The 23,923-nt window shown below is 38.5% G+C and overlaps 2 protein-coding genes across 2 annotated transcripts in view; one reads left to right on the forward strand and one right to left on the reverse strand.

The window, feature by feature from the left end:
• Window positions 1-23,923, reverse strand: part of mrtfab (myocardin related transcription factor Ab) — a 97,953-nt gene that overhangs the window by 61,641 nt on the left and 12,389 nt on the right. The window lies entirely within an intron of this gene.
• LOC129420410 (guanine nucleotide-binding protein subunit alpha-13) lies at window positions 12,563-22,573 on the forward strand. Its single transcript, XM_055175307.2, has 4 exons — window positions 12,563-13,048; window positions 17,666-17,892; window positions 19,822-19,872; window positions 20,913-22,573. Exons 1-4 carry the CDS (start codon window positions 12,703-12,705, stop codon window positions 21,489-21,491), a joined length of 1,203 nt encoding a protein of 400 aa, XP_055031282.2. The 5' UTR covers window positions 12,563-12,702; the 3' UTR covers window positions 21,492-22,573.

Raw genomic sequence — 23,923 nt, forward strand, 5'->3', positions numbered from 1 at the left:
ATGTATTTACTGCTATTGAAATGATTTTACAATATAAAACAAAGATCATTGAAATGCAATGAGCTACTTTTATCAAATTGTGGAACATTTATACATCAATATGAAAAGTATACTATGAATATGCAAGCATTGAATATTCATATAATGATAATAATGTAATTCTCTAAACAAAAATTTACTGGGAAAAATGCAGAAGTGCATTTGAACTAACTCGAGATAAACCTGCAAATGGCTGAACAAAACACAGAGCAGTTTAAATGTCACGTTTAAGTGGAGAGTCACTTCTTCTTGCCATTTAGACACTGAAGACTTAATCAAAAGATCTGTGAAAAGGAAACAGAATATTTACACTCTAAAAATGGTTGGGTTAAAAACAACCCAATTGGCAACCCAGCGCTGGGTAAATATTGGACAGAACACATGCTGGGTTAAAGTAACCCAACACGTTGGGTAACACATTTTAACCCAGCAGGTTGGGTTGTTGAGAAAACCCAACATGTAGTCATTTTAACCATTTATGGGATTAATATTCTGGGTTTTGGGTTATTCTTGCTGGGTTATTTTTATCATGTGGTTTATTGTAAAATCAAGACCATTGTTAACAGCAAATAAATGTTTATTTGACTGCAAAATAACTACAAACTCTTACATTTTTACAGTTGCAAGTTGCAAAATAATTTAAAGGACTGCTTACTGACCCAAGTATAAATATATTTATAAAATATCATAAATTATGCACATTGAAGTAACAATGTAACAGGTTGAATCAATTCGTTTGAATTTAAGACAGAATTTGTAATTTTACAGTATATGAAATACTGAAATGTACATAAACAAAACTACAGCAGTGTAAGAAAAGAAACAATGTAATTGTTAAATTAAAAGTAAAATCATTCATAGATGTGTAAAGTTTTTTTAAAGACCAAATGTTTTAAGTTTCACAGAATGGAATGTATTTGACTTAAAATACTTGTTTTATTAAAGTTACTTGTACAAAGGAAATGAACAGGAGAGGATTTATCCATTTGAAAAATGACAGACTACAGGAATTCCCATAGAAGCACATTGCCTGGGGTATTTATTTTCAAGCACTTAAAATGCCTTTAAACCAGAGACTGTAAAAAATATGCAAGTAGTGTCCGTGACGTCACCTATTGGTTTGTGAAGAGCATTTTTGAAGCTTAAAGTAGGCGGTGCGCGCCATCGCCATCTTGGCCGAATTGCAGTTTAAGTCACTTCCGTATTCAGAGAGACTGATTGAGAAAAAAGATTGAGAGATCTGCTGCATGTTTCCCATGGCCAGGACGAAAGGAAAGGGTTTCGAGGATTCTGTCCAGAGAAGAAATTCCACCACATTTGTTGCAATCTACAAAAGAGGAAAAAAACTTGTAGTTTTCTGAACTGAATGATCAGATTTAAGTATTCAGAAAACCATGTGGGCCAAGTGAATTATACATTTTATAAAAATTATAAGGCTTTCTTTTGCATCCCTGGCTGCATTACCACCACGTGTTTCCAAAAATGCAATGGCCTGTTGTCAGTTTGCATAAGACTTTGGTGTTACACTCCTTTAACTGTTGTGCCAACAACAAAGGCTGCAAACCACACAGACTGACAAATAGGATGATCTGACTATAAAGAATAAAGTACTGCAGAACTAAAATGTAGCAGATAATTAAGACATTCCTAACATATTTTAAATAGGAATTATTAAATGTTATACTTACTGGATGAAGTTGTATGAAGGTCTTGCTAGCCTCATCAATGGATGGACGTTAAAACTCTGCACACTCTAAAAAAAGAATTGGAAAACAACATCACATCTAATCTCTGCTAAAAACATAACATCTCTGTTACAGTATCGGCCACAGATCAGAGGGTTGGTCAATTTAAATTTGAAATCACAGGAGACAACCCAAAAATATTATGAAATGAATATAAAAGAGTAACTAAATACGACTCAATAACTCATCTAAATTCATATACATGTTTGTTAACCGATAGTCACTTCCACGCAGCCTCCGTCTTGGTGACAAATACGTTTATGTTTTCAAGTTCATGTACAAACACTTAAATTATTGTTTCATTTTAAAAGAGAGAAACAAGCATACATATAAGACACCTGTTTCGTTTTAATTTATCGACGCATTACCTGCCGTACCGACGGTGAAGAAAATTTGCTGCTTGTCCCTGCCTCAGTGACAGAGTAGACGCCGGCTCGAGCCGAGCCTCCGTGATCCTCCGCCGCCGGTTAACATGTGCTCGCGCCTCGCTGTCTGTCTTTACATATCGAATGACAAGAAAGCAACTCGTTTGTCGCTAAATTTAATTTAACAGCGTCGCTATCGCTTGTTAAGCTGCAAGGGAAAACTGTGCGCGTGTGTGACACAAGAAGCCGAAGTGGGGTTGCGGAGGTCGACTCGGTACCGGTTTTGACTCGCTTTGTTAAAGGCTTACAGAAATTGTCATGAGTTAACGTAATCAGCCGTGTGATGGGGATTTTGTAACATCTATTTTATTAATTTTATTAATATGCCATATCAAACATCTTAGAATGATTATTCGAGTCAATTTGTGTAAATGGCGATCTGAGGTAACAGTCGTCATTCCTCCAAATTACACCCGTCGTCTTAGTCTGTATAAATTAACACGTTGCTGTCTCGCAAAATGTTATAATCTTGTTTATATTCATGAAATGTTCACAAAAACATATAAACTTACCTTGAAACAACCGCTTCCAGTGACTGTCCTTTCACGACGACCCTTGCTGAGCACATTCAAACATCAAGGGCGCGAAGCACATGAGCCTCTTCAAACAACCCAACATAATAACCCAGCAGTTTTAACCCAACACCTAGAAAACTGAAACTACCCAAAAAGTGTTTAAAATGTAAAAAAATAACCCAGCAAAACAACCCAACAGACTCAACCCAGCATTTTGGGTTAAAAAATAACCCAGCCATTTTTAGAGTGTATGATACTATGTGGAGAGAAGGTCTGTTGATTAAGTTAGGAAAATTGGGAATTAATGGGAAAATGTATAATTACATACTTGACTTTCTCACTCAACGTTCCATTAGGGTCAAAGTGGGTGATGTGGTGTCTGATGAGTTTATTGTTGAAAATGGAATTCCACAGGGGAGTGTTATCAGTCCTATCTTGTTTAACATAATGATTCCTCGGGCAATGGTTTCTGATGTTAACAAGGAACTTTGCAACATTCTGATGAAACATAAGTCTGTCAGTCGGATTGTCATACATGTGAGAAAGAATGATATTCGGAAAGAGCAGTCTGAGCTCCTTAAGGTGGATTTCAATGAACTTTTTGAAACACTTGCAAGACTGAAAGTTCAATCTTTCATCAGTGGACCTCTCCCAGCCCGAGGAACAAATATGTTTTCTCGGCTACTAAGTTTAAATTCATGGCTGCAAAAAACCTGCACCATGAGAGGACTGAATTACATTGGCAATTTCAATATCTTCTGGAGCCAAAGGCAACTTTTTAACACAGATGGTATCCACCCAAACAAACTAGGTGCTAGGTTGCTTAAAGACAATATATTTTTCTCCATGCATCATCCATCAGCTGAGTGTGCCAGTCCACTACTGAACAGCGGAAATGACCACAGAATTTTACACCAGCACCTGGATGGACATTCAGATGACAAGGATAAAACTCTGCAGTTACAACAACTACTGTTCACAGACACAGCTCAGGCAGAGCCCTGCCCACAGACCTCGCTACAGCTGGATTGTGAATCAACACCCAAGGACGTTTCTGTTGATAACCTTGATCAGAGAAGGAATGACAACACTCCCTCCCAGCCTTCAGGAACACCAGAATCACAGCTGATGTCACCACACTCTCTCTCCCTCTCTCCAACATCACCACTTCTGGGCTTTTCAGAGAAAATGGAGAAACTGGTATCTGCTGGAACAAAGCTCTCCCACTCTATTGCTGCGAGTCCCCAAATATCAACCAAGAAACGGCGGGCTCCTCAACCACCAAAGGCTTCGGGCCCAGCCCGCCCTCCCCATCTGAGAGAGCACTCCGACCTCTGCCTCAACGTCAGGGATCACACCAGCCCTCATCTGCAAACAGCACTGGTAACTGATGTGTGTTGGGTTCCCGCTATGTCAGCAGTAACAATCATAAATATTTTAAGAACAAGCGGGCGCCCAATGTCCCTTTAGCTTTCCCTATCTCTGTCCTGACATGTGATAGAAAGACGAAGGCCTTCTCCAGCCGCACAGCAATTCTATCTAATCTACTGCCTATTATACGTCATTCTGAGATTGATACAGTGCCAAAACCAGTTACTGTTAAGTTAGCACTTCTGAACATCCGTTCACTAAAGAACAAATCCTTTTTAGTAAATGATCTTATCACCACTAACAACCTGGACTTTATGTTTCTAAATGAAACTTGGTTAGATGACAGCTGCAGTGCTACAGTCCTCAATGAATCAGCCCCACCCAACTTTACCTTTATAAATGTCTGTAGAGCTGTTAGAAGGGGTGGAGGAATAGTTGCTTTATTCAAAGATGCCTTTCAATGCAAGCAAGTGTTACTTGGTGATTTCCAGTCTTTTGAATATTTGTGTATTGCTCTAAAAGGTACACCACGCATTCTGTTTACAATTATTTATAGACCTCCCAAATACACCTCAGCATTTGTTGATGAATTCACAGAGCTTTTATCAACAATTTCCTCTTAATTTGATTATTTTGTTATTGCTGGAGATTTTAATATTCATATAGACAATGCAGAAAACAATACTGCAATTGAACTGTTACATGTTTTAAACACTTTTGATCTGACCCAGCAAGTGCAAGGTCCTACACACAATCGGGCACACACTCTTGATCTGCTCATTAGCAAGGGTCTAAACATTTCATCTACTGTGATCAAGGAATAAGCGCTATCTGACCATTTCTGTGTTTACTTTGATTTATTGATCTGTCCTGCCACTGATGCTAGATCTGTCTATGTCAAAAAAAGGTTCATAAATGAGAACACCAGTGAGGTATTTATGAATGCTATATCAATGTTGCCAAACATATCGGCAGACTCTGTTGATGTTCTCCTTGAAAACTTTAACATAAAAGTTAAAGATGCCATTGAGGGTATAGCTCCAGTAAAGGTCAGGGTGATCACTGGCAGACGTAAAGCACCCTGGAGAAACACAACAGCAGTACAGCACATGAAAAGAACATGCAGAAAAGCTGAACGTATGTGGCGGAAAACAAAACTTGAAGTACATTATAGCATCTATAAGGACAGTCTTCGTGCTTTCAATGTAGAACTAGGCACAGCTAGACAGACCTTCTTTTCAAACATTATAAACAACAACATAAACAACACTCGCACTCTTTTTGCTACTGTAGAGAGACTAACAAACCCCCCAAATCAAGTTCCTAGTGAAATGCTCTCTGACAACAAATGCAATGAGTTTGCAACATTTTTCTCTGAGAAGATCAGTAATATCAGAATGACGATCAATACGGCCTCATATTGTACTGTGGTCAGTCAGATATCATTGCAACAACCTCAGAAATTAGTCATTCTCTCAGAATTTGACATAATTGATATAAAAACCTTGGAAGAAACAATACAACATCTTAAAGCATCAACTAGCAGCCTTGACACGCTCCCCACATCGTTTCTCAAAAAGGTACTTAACTGCTTAAAAACTGACCTCTTAAAAATTGTAAATACCTCTCTGATCACAGGCACTTTTCCAGAGTCATTAAAAACAGCAGTTCTTAAGCCTCTCCTAAAAGAGAGTAAGCTAGACAAAACCATACTTAGCAACTACAGACCAATCTCAAATCTTCCGTTTATAGGCAAGATCATTGAAAAGGTTGTTTTTAATCAGCTGAACAAATTCTTAAACTCAAATGGCTATCTGGACAATTTTCAATCTGGTTTCCGTCAGCATCACAGCACAGAGACAGTGCTCATAAAGATAATAAATGATATTCGCTTAAACTCTGATTCAGGTAAAATATCAGTGCTGGTGCTACTAGATCTTAGTGCTGCCTTTGACACAGTAGATCACACCATACTCTTACATAGATTGGAAAACTGGGTAGGGCTCTCTGAAATGGTCCTCAAATGGTTTAAATCATACCTACAAGGAAGAGGTTACTATGTGAACATAGGTAACCATAAATCTGAGTGGACACCCATGACATGTGGAGTCCCACAGGGTTCAATTCTTGCACCGCTTCTGTTTAATTTGTATATGTTCCCACTTGGTCAAATAATGAAAAAGAACCAAATTGCTTACCACAGCTATGCAGATGACACCCAGATATACTTAGCCCTGTCACCCAATGACTACAGCCCCATTGACTCTCTATGTAAATGCATTGATGAAATTAACTGTTGGATGCATTAAAACTTCCTCCAGTTAAACAAAGACAAAACTGAAGTCATTGTATTTGGAAATAAAGATGAAACTCTCAAGATCAACACATACCTTGACTCTAGGGGTCTAAAGACACAAAATAAAGTCAGAAATCTTGGTGTAATTTTAAAGTCTGACCTTAATTTCAGTAGTCACGTGAAAGCGATAAGCAAATCAGCTTACTACCATCTCAGAAATATTGCCAGAATTAGCTGGACTTAGAGAAACTTGTTCATGCTTTCATCACCAGCAGGGTGGATTACTGCCAGGCACGGATTAACGCACGGGCCTACTGGGCACTTGCCCAGGGCACTGGGCCAGCAGGGGGCACTGTCAAATTTACTGTGTCTATTCTTTTCAAATAAATATTTTAATTTTAATTTTACTTTCATTAAAATTGTGTTAAATAGTGAGGAATAATGTACTTTTTTGCAGTTGCAAAGTATTAAAACTAGTAAATAAATCAAATAAATAATTTTAATGTATTGCTGTGCTGTTGAGAGGGACATCTAGAGGCGAGTAAAAACCATTGCGTCAATGCGTAATATAAAAGTCATGCGTAGAGAACCGTTACTCAAAAACCAAAACAAAAATGAGTTTAAAACCACAACCAAGTGGATCGATGAAAAGAAGCACAAAAAGGACAAAGAAACAAGAGAAGCTCAATTACTAAAAAAGCTACCAACAATCTCCAGCTTTTTTAAAAATGCAAACACTGTGGACGCTAACAACAACGTTTCTGCTGCTTCAAGTGAAGATGGCGCTAGCACAACTAACCGTGATAGCAGTGATACGGAGTCGCCGGCCTGTGATTACTTCAACCCGCCGGCACTGCGGCTGCCGGCGCCACCATCGCCACCGCCCCCGCCGCCATCGCCCCCGCCGCCATTGCCATGTCAGGATGATCAAACTAAAAGTAAGACGGATGAAGATGATGATGACCACCTGTTTTGGGAGACAAACAACGACCCCGCATTGTGGGGAGATATAAAAAGGGATTCGGTGAAAAGTATTCTGATTAACAGAGGGGCTGCAGCTTTCCATAACCGAAGCTAAAAATATACTTCTTCTGTAAGGGATAGCGTTCTGGGTGGCAAGACTCGCTCCCTTACAAATGATTTGTTGAACACTCGCTTACCAAACGGCCAGATTGTGTCACGAGAGTGGCTTTTATACTCTCCATCAACGGGACAGGTGTTCTGCTATTCTTGCAAACTTTTCTCATCCAAGAGACACGCCTTTACAGATGGATTCAGTGACTGGAAGCACCCAGAACGGATTTCTGAACATGAGAGGAGCCCAGGCCATATGTCCTGTATGCTAGCCTTATTACATAGATCTAAAAACACTCAAGCGATTGACTCGGCTCTGGTCAAACAAATTGCTGGAGAGAGGGAATACTGGAAAGGGTTACTGAAACGTGTGGTGGCAGTAATAAAATTTTTAGCCGAAAGAGGACTGGCTTTCAGGGGGGAGGATGAACTCCTAGGTTCGCCTCACAATGGAAACTATCTAGGAATTTTAGAACTGATATCTCAGTTTGACCCGTTTCTATCGGAGCATATAAAAACACGCGGGCAAAAAGGAAGGGGAACTGTATCTTATTTGTCATCAAGTATATGTGAGGAGTTTATTGATGTACTGGGAGAAAAAACTAAACAAGTTATCGCAAATGAATTAAAGGATGCCAAATATTTTTCAGTAATCGTAGACTCAACACCAGATTTGTCCCACACAGACCAGTTAACATTCATATTCAGATTCGTCAATGAGAAAGGGAATGTGCTAGAACGATTCATAGCTTTTGAGCCCATTTCATGTCACACAGGTGAGAGTTTGTGTGATTACGTCATTAAAATGGTAAACAACCTTGGCTTGGACATATTAAACTGTAGAGGCCAATCGTACGATAATGCGAGTAATATGTCGGGCAGATACAATGGACTGCAGGCTCACTTAAAACGGATAAATCCATTGATTCATTATATACCTTGTGCTGCTCACTCGTTGAATTTAGTAGGTGTAAACAGTATACACAGTAGTCCAGATGTCGAACAGTACTTTAGTCTGCTACAGTCGTTGTATTCGTTTTGTTCTGCATCTACTCGCCGATGGGCAAAAGTGTTCGAAAAGACAAACTTAACGCTTAAGCATTTGTCTAATACTCGATGGAGCTGTAGGGCGGATTCGGCCAAAGCTCTCTGACAAAATTATAGTAATATAAGAGAGGCCTTGAACAGTATAGCTGCAGATGAGAACGAAAAAAGGGAAACACGCAACGAAGCATCGGGACTGCGCTCAAAGATGGACAATCTGGAAACTGCATTTATGGCGCAATTCTGGAATACTATACTCGAACGATTCAACGTGACCAGTTTATGTCTACAAAAAAGTGAAATGGACCTTCGAACAGCGATGCGACTGCTTGAATCATTGCGTGAGTTTGTATCAGCTCAGCGAGAACTATTTGAACACTTTGAGAGGAGTGCTTTAAGTGTGACAGGTGTATATCAGTTTTATAAGCATGACGTACAACGCATCAAGAAAAGAAAAACTTTTTTGCTGACGAGACCACAGATGGTGATGCAGGCCTTAGTGGAAAACGTAAGTTTCAAGTGGACACATTTAATGCTACCATTGACAATCTTGTCAACTGCCTTGATCACAGAATAGATGCCTATAAACACATGAATAGTCTCTTTGGTGTTCTATTCGTGCCAGACTGAGAATCTGACAGCAACATTATAACAGGAGCCCATAACCTTTCTGCTGCTTACCCTGATGACTTGAACAGCTGTCTTGCTGATGAGCTGATTCAGTTCAGATCTTTCATTTCATCTGAGCCAGACAGATCACCATCAAAAATGCTGAAAACAATTATTGATTATGGACTGCCTTCGGTTTTCCCCAATGTTTATGTTGCCCTAAAGCTTTTCCTTACCCTGCCAGTCAGCAACTGTGAAGGAGAACGTTCATTTTCTCTAATGGCAAGAGTAAAAAATGAGCTAAGAAGCAAAATGTGTCAAGGACGTCTAAATTCACTGTCTTTAATGGCCATTGAATGTGATCTTGTGAGGGAACTTGATTTTGATGATGTTGTGGAAGCATTTTCTCTGAGGAAATCGAGAAAGATACCCATCAGCTAAGGTAAATTTAAAGCAACTTTTTTGTTCTAAGCTAAATGCCTGTGATGAGCTGTCAAATGTCTGCTAAATGTAGAAAAAAATGTAAATGTACATGTATAATATTTTTTTAATTTTCTCCTGTACATTATTTGTAGAGGTCAGAATCTTTTTGATTGAGTATAGTGTACAGTATGTTGTATATTGACAGCTACTGTGAGATATAAATAAACCAATTTGTGGTGTGAAAGTAAAGAATATTGTGTGCATTCTCTCCCCGCGTATTAGTGGCATTATTAATCCTGTAAGATGGGGCATACAGGCAGAGGCGAACCAACACTGAGCCCTGTGCATACAGGTGCAACGCTGTTGCACAAAAAAAATGGTGAAGGGGGCCTTTGAGACATCCGTGCCCAGGGCACATCATTGCCATAATCCGTCCCTGATTACTGCAATGGACTTCTTACTGGGATCCCCAAAAAGACCATTAGACAGCTGCAGCTCATACAGAACACTGCTGCCAGAATTCTGACCAGAACCAAAAAATTTGAGCACATTACTCCAGTCCTCAGGTCCTTACACTGGCTTCCTGTTACATTTAGAATAGATTTTAAAGTATTGTTACTCGTTTATAAATCACTTCATGGCTTAGGACCCAAATACATGACAGATATGCTAACTGAATATAAACCTAAAAGATTACTCAGGTCATTAGGATCAGGTCAGTTAGAAATACCAAGGGTTTACTCAAAACAAGGTGCGTCAGCATTTAGTTATTATGCCACCTCTAGCTGGAATCAGCTTCCAGAAGAGATCAGATGTGCTTCAACAGTAAACACTTTTAAATCTAGATTAAAAACACATCTGTTTAACTCTGCATTTACTGAATGAGCACTGTGCTGCTTCACACTGACTGCACCTTTAACTCAAGTCATTTTTACTCCTGTTTTATTATTTTTAACATTTTAAACTGTTTTTATTAAAATCAGATTTATTTTCTTTAATTGTTATTCTAAATTCTCATGTATCTTTGTTTTTATTGTGATTTTATTGTGTATCTATTATTTTTACATTTTCTTATTTCTCTTTTATATATTGTTTCCTCATTTCTATGTAAACCTCTGTGTATGAAATGTGCTATACAAATAAACTTGCCTTGCCTTGCCTAATGACATATGAAAAACTGGGAAATAGTAACGAAGGACTTTTATATGCAGATGATGCTGTCATTTGGAGAAGAGGACGTAACATTTCGTATGTTAATAATGCAATTCAAAAGGACATTCATGTACTTGAACAGTGGGGAATAGATTGGGGTTTTAAATTTTCTATTTCAAAGTCACAGGTTGTGTATTTTACTAGGAAAAAAGTCCCTGAAACTTATAAAATTATGCTTCACAATCAGCAACTTGAACGAAGTGAAAAATGTAAGTATCTAGGAGTATGGTTGGATACCAAACTTACATGGAAATATCATATTGAGTATATTGAAACAAAGTGTAAAAAGGTAATTAACCTTATGAGAATGGTCACTGGGCATAATTGGGGAGCTGATAGGCAGTCTCTAATTAACATATATAAAGCCTTAATAAGATCAACCATTGATTGGGTGTATAATGTATAGCTCAGCATGTAAGATATCCCTCAAGAAAATTGAAAGAATGCAGTATAAGGCTTTGAGGATTGCTCTTGGTGCTTTTTAAACAACTCCTACAAGTACTTTATTAATAGAATCTAAGGAAACCCCTCTTAATTTAAGGTATGAGAAATTGTCTTTGACTTATTGGGTAAGGTTAAAAGGAAGTTTTAACAACCCAGCTCTGTCAGTACTTAGTGATTGTTGGGAATATTGTAAAAAGTTCAATGGTTTTGGTTGGAATATTGACAAGATAGTGAATCATTATGGACTAAAAGAATTGAAGTATGGCCCAGCATTAGCTTTAAGTTGAATTCCGCCATGGCTGCTTCCTATACCGGAGGTTATTATTAATTTATTAGCAGAAAAAAGCGAGCATTTCTGTAGGGAAAATTTTAATAAAGCTTGTGTAAGTTATTTAAATACAGTATATTATGGATACCTGAAAATATTTACAGATGGTTCTAAAGAACCCAATGGGCATTGCGGTATTGGTATTTATATTCCAGAATTTGGGAAAAGATATATAGAGTGAGTGACCATTTATCAGTATATTCAATAGAGATGACTGCAATAATAACTGCCCTTAGGTGGGTTGAAGAAATTAAACCTCTTAGATCAGTCATATGTACTGACTCTATGGCAGTATTGCAAAGTTTTATATTAGATAATTCAATACGTGAAGATTTGGTATTGGAAATAAAGCATCTTCTTTTAAATCTCATATCCCTATAGGGACACAGTTCTGTTGGTTGTATCCCAGGCCATTATGGAATTAATGGCAATGAAGGAGTAAAGGAGATACTAAAGCTTTCATTAAATCACAGATTATGCTTAGATGGCAAGATGAATGGGAATCAGAGAGTAAGGCCAGACACTATCATAGGAATCAGAATTATGTTGGAGGGAAAAGAATCAATAGGCATGAAGAAGTTATTATAACCAGATTGAGGTTGGGCCACACAGGCCTTAATTCCACATTGTCCTTAATTGATAAAAGTAATGGCATATGCTCTGAATGTAAAGTCTTGGAAGATGTCACCCATATTTTATATAAATGTAAGAAATTTGACCAATTTAGACAGAAATGGAAAGACTCAGATGCAGAAAATGACATTCATAATATTTTACAGGAGCAAGGAATTCAGGGACAAAGATGCAGATACCTCATTATGTATCTTAATGATACTGGATTAAGTAGAATAATTTAGGTTATTTGGTTTATATAATTATTAATTTTTTTTCTTCGGGAGGGGGTTTGGTTTTATTATTGTTTTATGTTTTTATGATTTAAGGTGTCTTTTGCCAAAGTCCATTTTACACACTCCTGTGTAGTTATCCAGTAGATGGCGGTATGTATCGTAAAGATATGATCCGCCATTAGAAGAAGAAGAAGAAGAAGAAGAAGAAGAAGAAGAAGAAGAAGAAGAAGAAGAAGAAGAAGAATCACGCTTCGGAGTGTTTCGACACATCTGCGCTTCGGGAACTCGCAAAGCTTCGGAACGACTGTTTCGCGTCAGCCATCCCTACCATGAAGTCGATTCTAGTGATGGGAGAAACGAAGCTTCGAAACCGACCATCACTAGTCGATACTACAAAGATGACACTCCAGCCCTTCCGGACTGCAATAGGTTGTATTCCCAATTGTCTCCGCTCGTACAGCGAAGTCGATCAAATCAGAAAGTCTAAGGAGATCGATGAAAGCCTTTCTCGCGAGAAGACCTATGTGGAGAAAATGGTGAAGATATTGTTGTTAGGAGCTGGCGAAAGTGGCAAGTCAACTCTCCTCAAACAAATGCGCATAATTTATGGGCAGGACTTCGATCAGCGGGCCAAAGAAGAGTTCCGGGCTACGATCTACAGCAATGTTATCAAAGGTAACGTTACCACACCAAAAGCTCAAAATCGACACGGACGGGTTTATTAAACATTATTAAAAGTGGCCGACTTTATCGTGCTGTAATAACTGTAACGGTAGGTGGAAGTGTTTGACGATGTTTTCGTGTAAGCAGCGAATAAGGCAAAACTTTCGGTTGTTCAGTCAGCGCATAGACGACGTAAAAGACCGAAGGGTTTAGGCGTGGGCTTTGTCGAGCACAGACAGTTATGTGCATTTATCTAATATATTGGAACAGAAAGGAATAAAACTCTTCGTGAAACACTTGTATTTGTAACCGGGTATTTGTAACCCATATGCAAGCCTTTCAATAAAACCTTTCATTAGCCTAATAATACATCTGGTCAGGGGCGTAGTAGCCATTTTAAAAGTGGGGGGGACTATGGTGATGTGACTTAAAGCTGATGTTAATAATAATAAATTCTAAATAGAATACCAATTGGCATTTTACAGCAACCTAGTGGGAATTTTGGGAACAACCTATTTTTGTGAAATCATACTCACAATTTAAAAATACTTCAGGACTTTGAAACCAATGTGAGACCATCTATACTTTATTTTTATGAAATAAAGATATTTTATAATATTTACAATATTTCAGTTACACTACATTTGTACTTAAATGAGTATACAGATTACACATACAGTCATTTTATACAACATGCATTTTATGAAAATAGCAATAAAACCTAAATCAGTGCATTTACAAGTTTTTACTATTTTAAAGATCGAAGTGAATTCTTTAATCAAAACTTTCAAACCGTACAGGTTATCTTCCTTTTTTCTTTTTCTTCCGCCATTGCGTCTATGGCAGCCCATAGCAGCTTACATAGGAAAGTTATGAAATTTTGCACACTGATATAGGTCAGTCCAAAAAGTTTCCACAGCAAATTTGGAGTCTCTATATCAAACCCGCTAGCGCCACCAACAGTCCAAAGTTGCACTTATGCTTTTGCTTATAACTTCTGACCCGTAAGTCCTAAACACAAAATTCTTATTTCTGTTGATTCCTTGGCTCAAGACGATTCGATTGGACCCTATGACTCATTTTCCGTCATTAATTTTTTTTCGCCATTTTGAATTAGCCATAAAACCTACTTTTGCGAACTTGTCCTAGAGCTTTTGCATGATTGCCACAAAAAAACGGTATGTAGCATCTACTGACACTCACTGCAAAAAGTTATTAAAAGAATTTTGATAAACCATTCCGTTTTCGTATAGCGCATCAACAAATTTTACGTAGAGCGCAAAAAAACAGGTTTTAGTGTGTATCTTCACCAATCTTATGTCTATTGATGCGACATTTGATAGTTGTAATGCCAGTCAGGATCTGAGGGGGCATGCAGAGTTTCGTCACAGCGCCACCTAGTGGTCATACAAATGTTGTACATGCTTATAACTTTGGCTGTGATCAACGTATTTTCACGGGACTTGATTTTTTTGGAGTCCTGAATAGTTGCCAAGTCCAACGATACCAAACATGCCAGAATTCGCCTTATGGTTAACCCTGCGCAGCAAGAAAAGTACTTAAAGGTCACATATGGTCAAAACTGAAATTTTGTGGCTTTTTTCATGATAACTGAGGTCTAGGGGCTATGTAAGTACCATATAAGTTTCAAAACAGTCATTTAAGAGTCAAATTCACACAGCCTGCTTGAAGTAGCTGCGAGTTAAAACGGTTCGTTTGTACTTCCGTAAAATCGTGATGTCAGGAATACACATTCGCCGCCTTCAGTCTCCAACCCGAGCACTTTCCACCGTCCACTGCCCCACCCCCTTTATGCCAAACAAACCCCTAAGTTATATCACACCACGTGAGAAAATGCTGTTCAATTGATGGATGTCAGGAAACTAAGGGGCTGTCCACACGGAGACGCGAATCACTGTATACGCATAAATTTGTTATCGTATTGGCGTTTCATCCACACGGATCCGGCGATTTCAGAGAGTGAAACCGCTATTTTTTGAAACCTGGTCCTAAAGTGGATAAATCTGAAACCGACACCCTTGCGGTTTCGTCTGTACAGCCAATCCGTATATTTTGTGAAGCGAAAACGTCATCACATCACGTGTCGGAAGCGTCACACGTAACAGCAACAACAATAACGGCGTACTATGTGATTGTGTTCGTGCTACAGAAGCAACTAAAGCCTACTAGCTTTATTACAGCAAACTCTATTGCTTCTATGCAATTCTGGTGACCAACAAGCGATCATCGACAGCACCATACGTTGGTTATGCGCATGCTCAAAGTCTTCTTCTCCGTGTATAGTGTATATCTGTAGCAGAATTACAGCGCCCCATACTGGTCCGGCATATATACTACACTGGTTTCAGTGGTTTCGTGTTTACGGATTATTTTTTTAGAGCAAAGAAAAAAAATGATCGGATAGGGAATGCACCGGCTTCGTGTGGATATAGCCTGAATCATTGCAGGCTTCTGAAAACATTAATATACAAGAACAATGGCTAATATTCATTTAATTAGAAATTCCTCAACAATTAGTTCAACTTTAGCCGTCTGATCTAAACATTTCACAAGTGACTGCTGTGGCAGTTCAGTGCTGGTTTGTCCAGGAATCTACTCATCAAAGATGTTGCAGTTCTTACTTTGTTGGATCCGATCTTAAATCCACAACCCGCAAGTAAACACATATTAAGCAGGGCTGCATGATGACTTGCACGCGATTGTCACGCTAATCTCGTCGTTAGTAGAAAAGCAGCATCACCTGCTCTCAGAACCGGCTGCCGGTTACCGTTTCTGGGAGCGGCTGATGGTGATTTGCTACTAATCAATGAACCGGCTTTACTGAAGGGATGCACGAGACAATCGCATGCGAATTATCAGCAGTCCTAACTTTTAAAATACATTATGGAGCCAGAGAAAACTGAAATGATATATTGTAAACAATTATGCAACGCTAACGTGTTTGCTAACTAGATGCTAAAGTGTTGTTTTGTAACGTTAAAGTCTTTGGTAGCCACCGGTTTTGATAGAATATCTGTTGGAAATTTGTATTCTTAAGTTACAGACACAAGCCCTTTTGGTGTCTGTTTGTTTATTGAGTTAAACATGGAAAATTTAAAATCTCTTAAGCCGAAAGTATACTAGGGACGGCCCGCATGACGTCATTTTCGTCATCAAGAGGGTCCGCGGCCAGTGCGCGTACAGTCCGCGTACAACAGCGCTGAAACTATTTAGACAGGGCACTCCACTATAAACAATTATACAAAGGAAATAGACAGCATTTGCACACACACTATCGTTTTTCTTCTTTAACTTTTACTTCTTCCAAGAACAGAAAGCCCTGGAGCATGTTTGTTTGATTCCTGTTCTTTGTTGTCTTGTTCTAAACTGTGTTTGCAATGGTGGATCAGTTACTTTTCTTCACCTATCCTAATGTTTTAATGTACTGTAAATGTCTCCAAATCAGGGCTGCCCCTGACAGCCTAAACTAAAGTGTATAGTCATAAAACTAGCTAGATGTAACACAGTAATGACCCAAGTTTGAATGCATGATTTCGTTATTGGGCCACCTAGTGGTTTTGAGATAGGAAAATGTAATTTTTTGCCTAAAACTACTACAATAGTACATCTAAAACCATGAGTCATTATGCATTAATCATTTCATGGCTTGGAGTATAATTAATGGTGGATGCCAATTCACTCCCTATAGCAACCAATGAGAATACCTTATCAACTGTTTTAGCAAGGGCTACATCTTTGCATCAGAACATCGTAGAGATATTGGGGTGGGTTCTTTTGACTCATTAACACCACTGTAGCATTTTTGGACATGAGTTTTGCCACTGCAAGCACCACTAACATATTGTTCTTCATTGACCTAGCATTCCATCATTCTCAATAAGAGTGAGACGATTGCAATGGGCAAAACATAGATTATTTTTTTGATGTATTTAGCATTTTTCTCATCTGAAATCATAAGGTTTCCTTAGGTTCTTTAAACTGTTCATTCAAACTTAACTTTACTTCATTCTGTGCCCTTTTTGGCTTGACACCGGTGATTGCTGCTTGCAGCTATATTTCAAAGATGTGTTTATTATAACGTCTTAACAGAGTAAGTTTGGCGGCTCAAAAAGATTTAACACTACCGGTGACAGCTACCGATGCTCATATGCGCTTCTTCTCTGTCCAGTCAGATGAGAGCAGTGAATGAACGGACACACGGCGGAGCTTCATGACAAATGCGTCCGCACCTCTTGTTCATTCATTATATAACAATATTTGAGCTTCGCAATATTTTCTGCCACATTGCTCTGTTAATCAATACAATTGATTGTTTTAAAAGATCGTCCAATGTTTTTAGTTAAATCAACCCTTTAGATTACCGATGTATAGTGATTTATAATACAAAAGATACCTTTGCTGCATAAACTGTTTATTTTCTTTTTGAATGACAACGTTAATATTGTTGCTGTTTAATTACACCGGCAAATTCATTATAGCGCAGATGATGGGTTTAATACATAAATAAGTTTTAATCTAAGATTTGTAAGCTGTGTCTTTATAATTGTCTATTCGTAGTGAAACATGGGTTCCTCCCACTGAGAATGAATTATCTTATGGTCTCTTTAGGTATCAGGGTACTGGTGGATGCCCGTGAGAAACTTCATATTCCTTGGGGAGACCCCGATAACCAGGTCCATGGGGAGACGGTTATGGCTTTTGACACCCGCTCATCCATGATGGCCAAAGAGATGGTGGAGACCAAAGTCTTTATGAACTTCTTGCCCTCCATCCGTGCACTGTGGCAAGACAGCGGTATTCAGAATGCTTATGACAGACGGCGAGAGTTTCAGCTGGTAAATGTCAAATGGTCTTTCTCTTATTTTGTTTGACATAATTAAATGATTGAGCTTTCAATTACAAATAATACAGAGTTGTGTCTGTATTTCATTTGCCTGAAAGTTTCATTTGTTGATCCTCAAGCAGTGTTGGGTGATGGGGGGTCTCTTAAGTCATTTTCATAGGATTTATGTGAGTGTTGGGTCATGTTCTTTTAGGGATCTGTTGTGAAACAGCTTTGTGTTGGAGAGTATTGCAGATAAACAAATTGTTTTCTATGACATTGCAGTAAAATCAGCACAGCAGATACTGTATTCCATGTTTCTCACCTTTTAATCCATGCACAATGCACTATTCATAGTATAATTCCATTGGAATGTAATTAGGGATCTTTTTTTCATATATTTATTTACATTCAGCAGACTTTTTTATCCAAAGCAGCTTTCATAAAAAAGCATTTTGTCAAGCTATGTTTATAAGTTGGAATAGAGTTTAAAGATCGATAAGACAGACAAATAATTACAACAAGTCTGCAATGAATGAAACATTTAAGAAATTGTGTCTCAGTGTGTGTCAACATAGTTTGACTGATTTGGGGACAGTTGAAGTGACATGAGTGCACATGAGCTTGGTTTGCATTTCAGTTATGAAAATAAAATCAATAATTTCAGGATGTAGACTAAACATGACTGAGATTTAGTTCAAGTTTGATTTAGCTCAGTTTTTTTTTAGTTTTAATGTAAACATTCATGTTCAGTGCATCTAAGCCAGGACATTTTCTGCAAGTTGCATTCTCTTCTTAAGTCTAATTTGCATGCCCCACCAACAAGCCAATGGAGGCCATGCTGTGTAGTCTTATTTTCCTGATTTTGAGTTAGGCAAAGTAGCAATGTAGTGTATCACAATAGTGTCTGTCTTGGTAGGACAAGCACACAGTATTTTTTGGTAATCTTGCTTTTAAAGGAATAGTCTACTCATTTTCAATATTAAACTATGTTATTACCTTAACTAAGAAGAGTTGATACATCCCTCTATCATCTTAGTGCGTTCACGTAAGCGCCGGAGCGCGCCGCGACACCTCGACAGCACCCAGCTCAGCCCCATTCACTCAATGGCACCAATCAGAGACAAAGTTAGAAGTGACCAAACACATCAACGTTTTTCCTATTTAAGACGAGTACTTATACGAGCAAGTTTGGTGGTACAAAATAAAACGTAACGCTTTTCTAAGCGGATTTAAAAGAGGAACTATATTTTATGGCGCAATAGCACTTTTGGGAGTACTTCGACTCGGCGCAGTAACACCCTCCCTCTCCCATTATGAGAGGGAGAAGGGGAGCGGACTTTTCAGGCGAGTCGAAGTACTCCCAAAAGTGCCACCACGCCACAAAATATAGCTCCTCCTTCAAATCCGCTTAGAAAACCGCTACGCTTAATTTTGTACCACCAAACTTGCTCGTATAACTACACGTCTTAAATAGGAAAAACATTGATGTGTTTGGTCGCTTCTGACTTTGTCTCTGGTTGGTGCCATTGAGTGAGTGGGGCTAAGCTAAATGCTATCGAAGTGTCGCAGCGCGCTCCAGCGCTTACGTGAACGCACTAAGATGATAGAGGGATGCATCAACTGCACGAGAGCGCCCCCTGGCTTTTGGATGTAGCGGCATTTCGCCGTATTTCATTGAGAAACATAGCAAGCATTATCGGCCGATCGATCGGAGCATCCCTAGATAGAGGGATGTATCAGCTCTTCTTAGTTAAGGTAATAACATAGTCTACTCATTTTCAATATTAAACTATTCCTTTAATTGACAGGCAAGTGTAGGACAACAGGAAAGTAGGGGTAAAAATTCAAATCTGCGTTTTTGGGAACAATGTTTCATGACACTGACAGTCATGATAGTTCACACACTGGATATCTAATTTTGTTTATCTTTTCTCTTTAGGGTGAATCTGTGAAATACTTTCTGGACAATGTGGATAAACTTGGAGAACCGGTAAACACTTATGTTTTGTGTCCTTTCATTGTAACCGCAATATTTAGTAAATTGAACTGTGTCCATATGGGTTTTATATTACCATTGCTAATAAAAAAAGCAACTGTGGATAACATAATTTAATGGCAGCAACAGTAATGAAGACAAAATAGTTTAACATAATTAACTTAATTCTCTGAAATGGAAATTAAAACACTAACACTTTTATGAAATCACATCACACATGATCAGATCCTGCAACCTTTGGATCAAATATGTGCTCCTTATCACAGTGCACCATGTAAAAAGCATAGATATGACTATTTGCTGAGGACACCTTACAAGCAGAGAATAAATGTAAAAAATCTGTTTATACGGCTGTCATAGACACCCATTAGGGAAGCAGAATAATAGTTGTAGTTTCCTAAACAATGTTTGAGTTACAATTCTTATCACCCGATGTCTGTAATTTGTATTGTCATGTATACTACAGAGGTGGGAGTGTCTTTTTCATATATCTGGGGTTTTTAAGATCACGTGTACTGAATGGGTGCATCACATATGATAAAAACAATAACTTGTAAACATCAAACTTAAAAAAATTATTTATTTTATATAGCGTCTATTTAAATAATTTTATAATTATTATGAAAATCTTATTAAAAGACACAGAACTGGCTACTTAAAACAAAGCCACTGAAATAAAGCCTGCATAATTGAGTTTGAGTTGACAAATTAAAGTGAGTATCAATAACCTGCCATTACATTGGCTAAATCATACAGTTTACATGATTTAGCAGTTGACATTGTTATTGTATTCTTATTTCTTCGCTGGATGGTAAAAACATAAATATTCACAGTGAATGGTGCACAGCAAGAAAAAAAATGCATGTGGTAGTAAGATCTACTGTAAAACTCAAGGCGATTATATTGGCAATCACAGACACTCGCATTTGCAGAATGGACATAATATAATATTTCTGTCTTTTACTGATTTGTGGTGCACAGTTTATAACCGTATTAGGTTTCTTATCCGATTTTTATTTCCATTTAATGTACAGGATTACTTGCCCAGCCAAAAAGATATACTTCTGGCACGGAAGCCCACCAAGGGTATCCATGAGTATGATTTTGAGACCGAGAATGTTCCTTTCAAGATGGTAGATGTGGGAGGGCAGCGGTCGGAGCGTAAGCGATGGTTCGAGAACTTTGGCGGCATAACCTGCATCCTCTTCCTAGTCTCATCCAGCGAGTACGATCAAGTGCTTATGGAGGATCCGCAGACCAACAGGCTCTCTGAGTCGCTCAATATCTTCGAGACGATCGTCAACAATCATGTCTTCTACAACGTCTCCATCATCCTTTTGCTCAATAAGACAGACTTGCTGGAAGAGAAAGTTGAGAAAGTGAACATCAAGGACTATTTCCCAGAGTTCACCGGGGATCCCCACAAACTCCTGGATGTGCAGACGTTCCTGATGAAGTGCTTCCGTAACAAAAACGCGCACTGGGATGATTATTATAACCCTCTTTACTATCACTTCACCACTGCCATTAACACAGAAAACATTCGCCTCGTCTTCCCTAATGTCAAATACAATATCTTAAATTACAATATTACAACTTGTTGGTTATTTTAGTAAATTTCTTAAAGCCACTCTTGAATTAGATGTTTACATTTTAGATTATGTTTCAAAATGATGTACTTACCCAGAGCGTCTATTCTAAATCGATTAGCAAGCCAAGCAACAGTGTCTTCTCCTGAAGGATCAAGATATACAATAAACATTTTAGTGACAGTACATGCATAACACTTAAGCGCAATAAAAACTCTTATCAGTGGGTGGGAAGGCTGGCCTTTATATTGAATGTTTCCACCTACAGACACAACAAAGAAAAAATCCATAGAATGAGAAGTCACCTGACTGGAGATCAATACTATCATACTAATATCAGGAAATATGAAACATATTAAGAAACTATTTTTAAAACGGAGGATTAAAAAATAAATGAAAATCACTGGATTAAAAGGGATAATGGAGGCAAATATTGAACATAGAGAAGCAAAACAGCTGATGTATTAAACAAGCAAAATTCCACTATCCACTATGTTAAACCTTCGTGTTTACATATTTGTTTAAAGCGTAACTAAACCCCTGGGGCCCGTTCTTCATACATCGCTTAATACATCCGAGATCAAATGAGACATCCGAGATTTTCAGATCTCGCTAATTATGATCTTGCTTATCCGGTTCTTTGAACACCCCTGCTGTTGATGATTAGTATGGCAGGATTGAATTATCTGAGATCATTGCCCTTTCGTGCACTGCAAGAAAAGGCAAAACATATCGATAGTAGAAACACTGATCAGCCACGCTGATTGGCTGGTTGTTACAATAGCCAAGAACATGCCCATTATTAACCCCTGCAGTCTAAGAGCTATTGATGATAGGTTGTGAACTTTTTTTAAAGCTGAATTTGTAAACTCCGTTAAAGCTACTTTTTTACATAAAATCACCCTACATAATGTAAAATATTCTGTGTAATATAATCTTGATATCTTTATTATGCTTGTCAAAGATTGAAATTAATGATTGTAATTAAACTTTGGTGCTCCTTATTAAAGTACTTTAAGTCTCTTTTAAAACAGTTAAATGCTATTTTGTCTGTTTGTAACAGCAACTTAAAAAGCAGAATAAAAAACACAGGTGGTAGTCCTGCATCTTCATGTGCTGACAGGAGTGATGTCTCTAAACTGACTGATTGTACAGATCATCTCTGGAGCAGTTGCTCTTTCTATAATATAGTTTTTTTATAGTTAAATCCACAGACAATGCAACAATTTAATTGCTGATAAATAAAATTTGAATTGTAGGTTTTTTTATAAGATCTTCTCTTTTGTGCTGTTGTAGATTATACACCAACATTTTTAGCATAAAGTATGATGTGCAGTAAGGGAATGTAAATGTTATTCTACATCAAAAGATTATAAAGTGCAACTGTCACCTACCGGGGCGGCCCTCTAGCGCCATCCGGACGTTTCACTTCGAGGATGTCCCCAAAAGCACCCCAATGACCAGACAACGAAACCAGATAAGTAAAACTTGAACAACTTTATTTAAATTATTTAAAATCAGAGTGGGAAGGGGGATTAAAATAATCTACGTTGTGCTTCTTTTGCAGGTGGAGTGAGGGAGGGGCCAAGGGGGAAGGGGACGGAGCTCCTTCATCCCCGGTAAGTATGATTTCATGCTGTTCGTAGCTTCTTTGGTTTTTCCTTAATGTACACGTGGCGCCCTCCTCGGCTCCTGGTGGCAAATAGAACACACAATTAATAGGGGGATTTAAATCCAGTGGTCACCTGTGAGTTGAGGTCGTTCCTCGTCAGAGCCTGGCGTCAACCACGGAACGAAGCCAAGACCGTGCCTCGTCGGGAGAGGTGAATCCTTTATCCTGTTCCTTGGAGGTACTCCCTTCTCCGTTTCCTGTGATCACAAGACAATTAGAGATTTTTGGGTCCTGGTTCTCTCTCCAGGTGACGCATGTATACTGCAAGGGGTTTACAAGCGTAACGAGGGAGTACAACTCTCGGTCTTTTTGAAAGGTTCGGGCCTTCAGCTGACCAACGTGCTACGTGGGGCTCTCAGGTGGGACAGGTATGTATAATCCTTATCTTAGGTTTCAGGTTTTCGGGTGGCGGACCTGCTATGTGGGGCCTTTGGACGTGGCAAGTAAATATATCTCTCAGCTTAACTTTCAGGTCTTCGACTGGCGGACACACTACGTGAGATTCTCGGACGTGACAGATAAGGGTAACTCTTAGCTTCAATTTCAGGTTTTCAACATATACGTAGTGTAGAGATGAGCCGGAGTCAATATCTGTGCTCGGATTACATGAAAATCATCATTGGGTAGCTGATTGTGTCAGAGTTCTGTGATAGGCTAGTAGTAACAGCCCCTCCCCTACACACATACAGATGTATTGTGTTGCTGTGTCCCGCTCTGCCCAGAACAGCTCTCTGTCTCAGTCACTCTGGTTCGCAAGTACAACCTGGTACTTTTCCATTAACGT

The sequence above is a fragment of the Misgurnus anguillicaudatus genome, chromosome 4 (genome assembly GCF_027580225.2).
Source record: "Misgurnus anguillicaudatus chromosome 4, ASM2758022v2, whole genome shotgun sequence".
Lineage (NCBI taxonomy): Eukaryota > Metazoa > Chordata > Actinopteri > Cypriniformes > Cobitidae > Misgurnus > Misgurnus anguillicaudatus.